The sequence below is a fragment of the Labeo rohita genome, unplaced genomic scaffold (assembly GCF_022985175.1).
Source record: "Labeo rohita strain BAU-BD-2019 unplaced genomic scaffold, IGBB_LRoh.1.0 scaffold_340, whole genome shotgun sequence".
Lineage (NCBI taxonomy): Eukaryota > Metazoa > Chordata > Actinopteri > Cypriniformes > Cyprinidae > Labeo > Labeo rohita.
Window position 1 is genome coordinate 29,911 of NW_026129258.1, and position 7,304 is coordinate 37,214.

Below are 7,304 nucleotides of genomic sequence, written 5' to 3' on the forward strand. Positions count from 1 at the left end.
TATTTGTGATATTATTATCGGACATTGTCACAAATTGTTATAGTATTTAATACAAATTTGCGTTTATATCTTACTGTGGTTTATAGGAACAAGTTTGTCTTTTATTCTAAATGGTTTTGAAATGGGTAGCTTACTTAACACATTATCTCATAGATAATGGTTATAAAACCTCCCACAAATTTCAGTAAATGAGTCAATAAATACATATGCACTGCACAGATAAAAGCTAAAACCCTGAAACCCGTGGAACAAGTAATTTTATTAGCATACATATACATTTAGGGTATTTTCAGATGTTTTACACAGAACAACTTTCAAAAGATTTTAGTTTCACATCTGAGACTGCCTTTAAGTAGAAGGAAAATGTGCAAAGCGTGGGTCTAACTGAACACGGTGGAAAATTCTGGGGCTGTGGTGGTTCTGGCAGGCCAGAATCCTGCCATCAAGCCTCTGAGGTCTGAGGGAATGAGCTAAATGACATAGGAGACACGTTAAAACGTAACTCTTCTAGTCACATGCTTATTGTTGCGTGATGCTGAGTTCTGACAGGAATCATAAAAAAAGTCTAATGTTTTTTATCCTCAACCTGCAGGCAAGAATTGAGGCCTTGGGTCTTATAATTATTATTCAAAAAGAGCAATTTATGTTATTTTGACATGATGTGCATGTGTATGTGATTTTTTTTTTTTTTTTCGCTCTTGCTGAATGAACAGCAAAGAATATTTGTGCAGAAAGGTGTAAAAACTGCATAGGTATGCAAAAAACAAAACCACATAACAAAACTCTCCTGTCCAAAAACCCATGAAGCTCACTACATGTGCAAAAGCACACAGAGCAGGATGAGTGCATGCTGCGTAGGTAAAGGAAATGGAAACCACAAGTAAAAGAATGAACATGATTGAAGAGCACAGTGACAGCGTGACAAAAATGAGCGTTCAGTCTAGTGATTTGGATGGTGGCTGTAGGATTAGACTGGATGAATTTATATTTTGAGAACATCTGTTGTGTCCCCGGCTTGTGTTTAAGATGGATTGGCTATATTTGAGAAAGACGGCTTTGTTCCTTGACATGCTGGTGGTTTTCATCCTGCATGTGAGCACTGATGCACAGGGTGAGTTTATAGCATGTCTGATATCCAAAACAAAATTTACTATTGATGGTGTGATTGTCACAAACTAGTTCTAGTGTAAACAACTTTCTATTGAATTTTCTTTTGGCAGAAGTTAAACAATTTGCGAAACTGCAGTTATAAGATAGTTAATTAAAATCTATTTAATTAACTATCTTAACTATATTAATTAAAATATCACATTTCATTAGCAGACATCATTGCAAAAACGATGCAAGAATTTATTTTCTAGTACCTTTAATTGCAGGGTAAAAAAATGTTTAAAAGCAAATTCCTTGCAGTTGGGCATTTAAATATTATGTGCTATTCTAATCTCAATTTTCATCTCCGTTGGAAAGAAATAACCGGTTCCATAGCATTGTTAGAATGTTTTAATAATGTTAAATATTTACTTTTATTACTGTGTTCATACATTTGCTGCAATGTTATATTTTTTAGGTAATGGCTCCCAGTGTCCTGTCTTTAAAGTTCAAAGAGGGACTGTACATAAAGCCTGTATAAATAAGCCTTTCAAGATCTCCTGCAATTTGGTGCATTGTGGTGATCAGACAATCAATGTGACATGGACCAAAGAAAACTTAAACAAATGGATTCCAGTATCTGGAGCAGATCAAATGTCATTGTCACAGAACAATTTATCATCTAAACTGTTAACTTCATATTTAACGTTCACAAATATATCGAAGCATCATGATGGTCTCTACAGATGTGAACTACAGTTACTGAACTCGTCAACAGTTAGCCATCATATTAATGTTTCTGTCTCAGGTAACGCTTTTAATTTTTTATTGTCATTATGCAAGGCTGATGCCATCAAAACCATCTGTGGTAATTATATGAAACTTCAAAAGAACTTTAAACACTTCTAAAGCAGTTTTTGAACTTTACAGATGACATGATGGAAGATGAAATGTCTTGCATTGAAAGTAAGAGCAGTTTCAATCTATTCAAAGATTGACATGCATGTTCTCAAAGATTTCATATGATACAATTCATGAACAAAATTAATTTTATATATATATATATATATATATATATAGTTGCTATTTCAGCTTAACATCGCTTTTTCTTTTTGAAAATGATGCTAGTTTTTCTTTTCTTAGTGACAACAGAAAGAGAAAACACTGATAGCGGCTCTAATTCGTATCCATGGTGGCTGCCATATCTCTGCATCTGTTTGGGTGTAGTGATTCTGGTTGTCATAGTAATACTCATCTCTATCCTGTGTATTAATGGATGTAAAAGTAAGTCATTGTGTCATTTTCCATTATTTTGAGATATTTATATTTTAAGCATGACCCTGAATTTGTCCATGTAATTATCATTGTCAGGTTCAAGAAGAAAGAATGCACAGAGAGCGCAGCTTCAGGTACATTTTATAAATGACTGATTAGTGTAAAATACGTACATGTGCCATTCAGAACTGAATTGAATGCCTTTTAAATTATAATTCAGTTTTTGAACTTAAATTGAGGTATGCAAGATGCGAATTGTAGTGTACCTTGATTCTGATTTTATAAATGTACCATTCAAATTAAATGTAAAGAAATTCAATTAATAATTTTTTGTATAATTTGTCCATAACGTTCCATAATACATTAAAACTGATATACAATTGATGTTAATATAATGTTTGCCACTAAATTTATTTGTATTTTCTAATTTAATTTAATTCTTCCGATCATTTCACATCTTGGTCTTGGCATATAATTTTTCAGAATGCTCTAATTTACCCAAAATAGAATTAAGCCAGGGCATCTTGGGAACCTTAAACAAAACAACTAAAAAGCTTTCTGTAATATTCTGACTGTGTTCATTTTCTTTAAATTGCAGTTTAGTACATTCTCCACTCACTCCAATTCAAATTCCAACTTATAAATTGTAAAAAAAAAAGTACTTAAATTCTTTATTTAGCATATTCAGATGTAGAATACTACATTAATGATTATCCTGTTATATTTGCAGTATACAGCAACATCTGTCTTGTCATCACCAAGACCCAGTGTTCTGAAACGGGATGATTTTGTCTGTGTCCAGTACTCTGAAGAACCACAGCAGCAACATGCACATGACAGCAACACAAGCAATTTAACATTACCACCCGGACAGTCTACATCACACGTTGCCAATTGTAGTGATGATCCTTTGTCTAACAGGAGAGAAAGTCAGGTTGTATATGCATCTCTGCATCACCTCGCACCAACACCATCATCTGCTACACCCCGTCAGACACAAGAGGAGTTTTCTGAGTATGCATCTATCCGGGTCTCCTGATTTCCGTTTGTTAGTTATGCATAACCAGAGTTAAACAACATTGTCTCCAAACTTAAAGAGTGAGGCAGTACAGTGCTGTTGATCTATTCTGTCTAGCAGGAAGCAGGAGATGTGTGCATATATTTTCAAACTGCACGGTACAAATCATCACATGGTTTACTTTCCTCATTACATCACGGAAAATAGTTACTGTGAGTTCAGTGTGGTTTCTATAAGTGAACCTCATACCAGTAATCATGTGCCTGATGCAACACATCCATATCCTGAGGACTAGTCTAAGTGTTATGCACTTAAAACCTAAAAATGAATATTACTGTTGATGTTCCAGCTAAATTTTGTTTTGGCTAGTAAAGAAGATTATAAGGTTAACTCATGCAAGTATCTTGGTACAGTAATAGATTATCATGAGAAGTTAAATAGGGTGGAAATGCAAATCTTGTTGTCTCAAAGCACATAAGTGATTATATTTACTTTATAAGACTTTCTGATATGGACAAATCTATACTGACAGTGTTTTATAGATCTTTTTCATCTGTTTTAGCATTTTGCTGATTTTATGAATTATAGATTTAAAATCTTTTGTTGTTGTTTTCTTTTTTAATAGATTAAAATCTTTTGTTTCAAATGCAGTTTTGATAACAAACATTTCTGTAAAGCACAAAGATACAGGATGTACATTTTTAACATCTTTAATACATGAGGAAATAGTGTATTGCCTGGGTTTGTGGATGTGTATGTTGTGGGGTTTTTTTTATATTAGGGGAGGAATGGGGGGAAAAGCCCCCTTTGGAGTAAATAACCACTAGATTAATTCAAGATAATATTTTGTTGTAACAATGGACTATGTTATCAAGAGTGATGTAGAAGCATTCACCATGAAGTTTACCCTGGTGATACCTGAGCTTGTTGTTTTGTAGAACATCACAGTACGTATGATAGCCTGTAGATAGGGAGTATGTGTTATTTAAGAAAAATATAATTATATTGTGTATATATATATATATATATATATATATATATATACAGTAGTCAACATTTGAAGGGGATCAAAACAGTTTATCAAATTTGTCCTAAAACAAGAACAGGTTTTGGTTTGGTTTTAGGACAACTTTGATGAAAGGTTTTGATCCATTTCAAATGGTGACTACTATGTGTATATATATATATATATACACATATATATATATATTTATATATATATATATATATATATTTTTTTTTTTTTTTATTATTATTATTATATTGTATATATAAAATGTTTTTTTTTTTTTTTTCCAAAACTAGTCAGTGGGGTAAAATGCCCCAGGCCAGGTGGGGTAAAAAGTGGCTTAATTACTGTAGTTACGCTACTGTAGTTACTTTACAGTAGTTATTTAATTTAAACATCAGATCATCCTTTGTTTTTCCATTAAATGTATTCAGTTGATTAAAAATATTTGAACTTTATATTTAAAAATAACCTCAAGTTGCCATCAGGTAGCTAGTTAGCCAGCCAGTTAACATCAGCTAAAAATAGTTTTCAAATTGGCTATTTTAATTTTTGTAATTAATAATTATCGATTATATTTTTTTAAATTTTAAGCCAAAACTGTATGTACTCTGATTTTGCTGTATATGTATAAAGCAGATTTCTTTGTCAGACTGGGTGCATTTTACCCCAGCCATGAGGGCAAAACCAATTTATACTTGGTTTATAATTTATGTAATTGTCACTAAAACTATGATAACTTTTCTGAACACATTTAACTTTTTTTCCACAGAAAAAAAATGACAAAATCCTTAAATGGTTACTCCACTCCAAAAAAGAAAATGTTGTCATTAATCACTTAACCCCATGTCGTTCCAAACATGTAAAAGCTTTGTTTGTCTTTGGAACACAATTTAAGTATTTGAGTATCCGCTGGACGCAGTTACTCTCCAAAATGGTGCTACAAATTTTTTTCTTTGCGTACAAAAAGTATCTTCATCGCTTCATAAAATTCAGATTGAACGACTGATGGCAGATGGATTATTTTGATGATGTCTTTCATACTTTTCTGGGTCTTGACAGTGGTATTTATGTGGCAGTCAATGGGCCAGTCACAAACTTCACGGTTTTCATCCAAAATAGTGATGCTTTTACGGGTTTGGAACGACATGAGGGTCATGAAGTGATTAATGACAAAATTTTCATTTTGGGGTGAAGTAACCCTTTAAAGGGGGCATTTCCCCCCACTCCGCCCTATACTGTATGTAGGTTTGTTTATTGATGTTGATGCTACAGAAATTGCCCTGTGAAGGGACAACAAAGTTCCAGTTAGTAACAGCTATGTTCATTACACAGCGATTGTATTTTTGCTGTGTTTTGGTGATTTCCAGTTTATAGGACCTTATGAGTTGCAAATAGGGTACTAGGAAGTGTAAATTACTTCAAACTACATAAAAACCTGTGTTAGGTCAACAGAATTTACCCAAATGTTGTCCCAAATAGTCAAACATCACCATCTGAACAAAGAAATTTAAATTGAACAATATTTCTGAAATGTTAAGGGTGAGATCCCAACATGCATTGGAGCATGAATAAATTATAGATACTGTTAGAAATACTGTTATTATTAATTATTGTTTCACTGCTCACTTTTGTTGAAATGTTTTGTCATTATTGTTATTTGCTGTGTTGTGATGTCAAACAGCCCCTCTTACATTTGCCTATATACAGCAGACATCTTTGCTTTGTAAGGTGATTATGTTTTCAGAAACAAAGTTAGGACTGTTCACTTCACAGAAAGTGTCCTATGTAAAACTATATGTGGCTACCATCATGACAGATGACTTCAGTGTGTTACTAATTAAACAGGTGCTGAACAAGAAAAATGTTTTCTCTATGAATTTATTGGCAGAATGATGCATTTTGCATTTAGTGAACAAACAAAATCAAATTGACAGTTCAGCATTACTTAGGACAGTTTTATTAGTTGAGAGAAGGTTAATTACACTGAAGAAAAATTGGAGGGACGACAGACCACAGCAAAGTCATAGGAGTGACGAGCCTCGGTGAAGCTGATGGGTCCAAGATCGAAAGTGAAGCAATGGCTGCTGAAGACCACAGCAGAGCCTGAAAGCTGTGAAGCTTTAGACACTGACTCTAGAGTGGAACTCTGTGCTGATATGATGTGCTTTCTGAGCGCAGGCTCTGGCTCAATGTTTGTGACGGGCGTAGGCTCGAGCTCGGGGTCTGTGGCTCGGTGCAAGTGTCATTGATCGTTTAAAGAATTTAGGTATTCATGCGAACAGTTTAAGTTGCACATTTGAGATGGTTGGCGTCACACATGGCAAGTATACAGAGGTAAGGTTTACAGGTGGATGAATAATTCATAAGATATCACCAGCTCATAAAATACTTCCACATTTCTGGGTTTCTTTGTTTATTCTTCAAATGTAATAACTACATGAAGTATGCATAATGAAAAGGAAGAAAATCATGTCCAAATTCATTTGAAGCTCACTACATGTGCAAAGCACACTGTGTGCATGTTACGTACATAAAGGAAATAGAAACCACAACTATAAGACTGAAGAGCACAATGCTCAGTCGTGTGATTTAGAAGGTGATTGCAAGGATTAGACTGGAATTTATGTTCTGAGAACATCTGTTGCATCCCTGGATTGTATTTAAGATGAATTGGCTATACTTGAGATAGACAACTTTGTTCCTAGTTTTCATCCTGCATGTGAGCGCTGACACACATGTCAGCAACAAAATGTCTAAGACAAAACTGACTATTGATGCTGTGATTTTCATTTTATACTTAACAAAAACTGTTCACTGTGGTAGTATTGTCTCATTTAAACAGTGAACATTGCCATTCTCTTAATACAGGTGCATCTCAATAAATTAGAATGTTGTGGAAAAGTTAATTTA

At 33.7% G+C, this 7,304-nt stretch overlaps 1 protein-coding gene across 2 annotated transcripts; it reads left to right on the forward strand.

Annotated features, from left to right (window-relative positions):
• Positions 1 to 903: 903 nt before the first annotated feature.
• On the forward strand, positions 904 to 4,420 carry si:ch211-214p13.8 (B- and T-lymphocyte attenuator). Of its 2 annotated transcripts, none has more exons than XM_051103020.1 (6): positions 904 to 1,111; positions 1,568 to 1,897; positions 2,020 to 2,055; positions 2,233 to 2,373; positions 2,461 to 2,498; positions 3,095 to 4,420. In XM_051103020.1, exons 1-6 carry the CDS (start codon positions 1,027 to 1,029, stop codon positions 3,401 to 3,403), a joined length of 939 nt encoding a protein of 312 aa, XP_050958977.1. In that variant the 5' UTR covers positions 904 to 1,026; the 3' UTR covers positions 3,404 to 4,420. The 2 variants fall into 2 exon arrangements, with proteins under 2 accessions (XP_050958977.1, XP_050958978.1); XM_051103021.1 differs by having other exon boundaries at positions 2,242 to 2,373.
• The last annotated feature ends 2,884 nt before the right edge of the window (positions 4,421 to 7,304 follow it).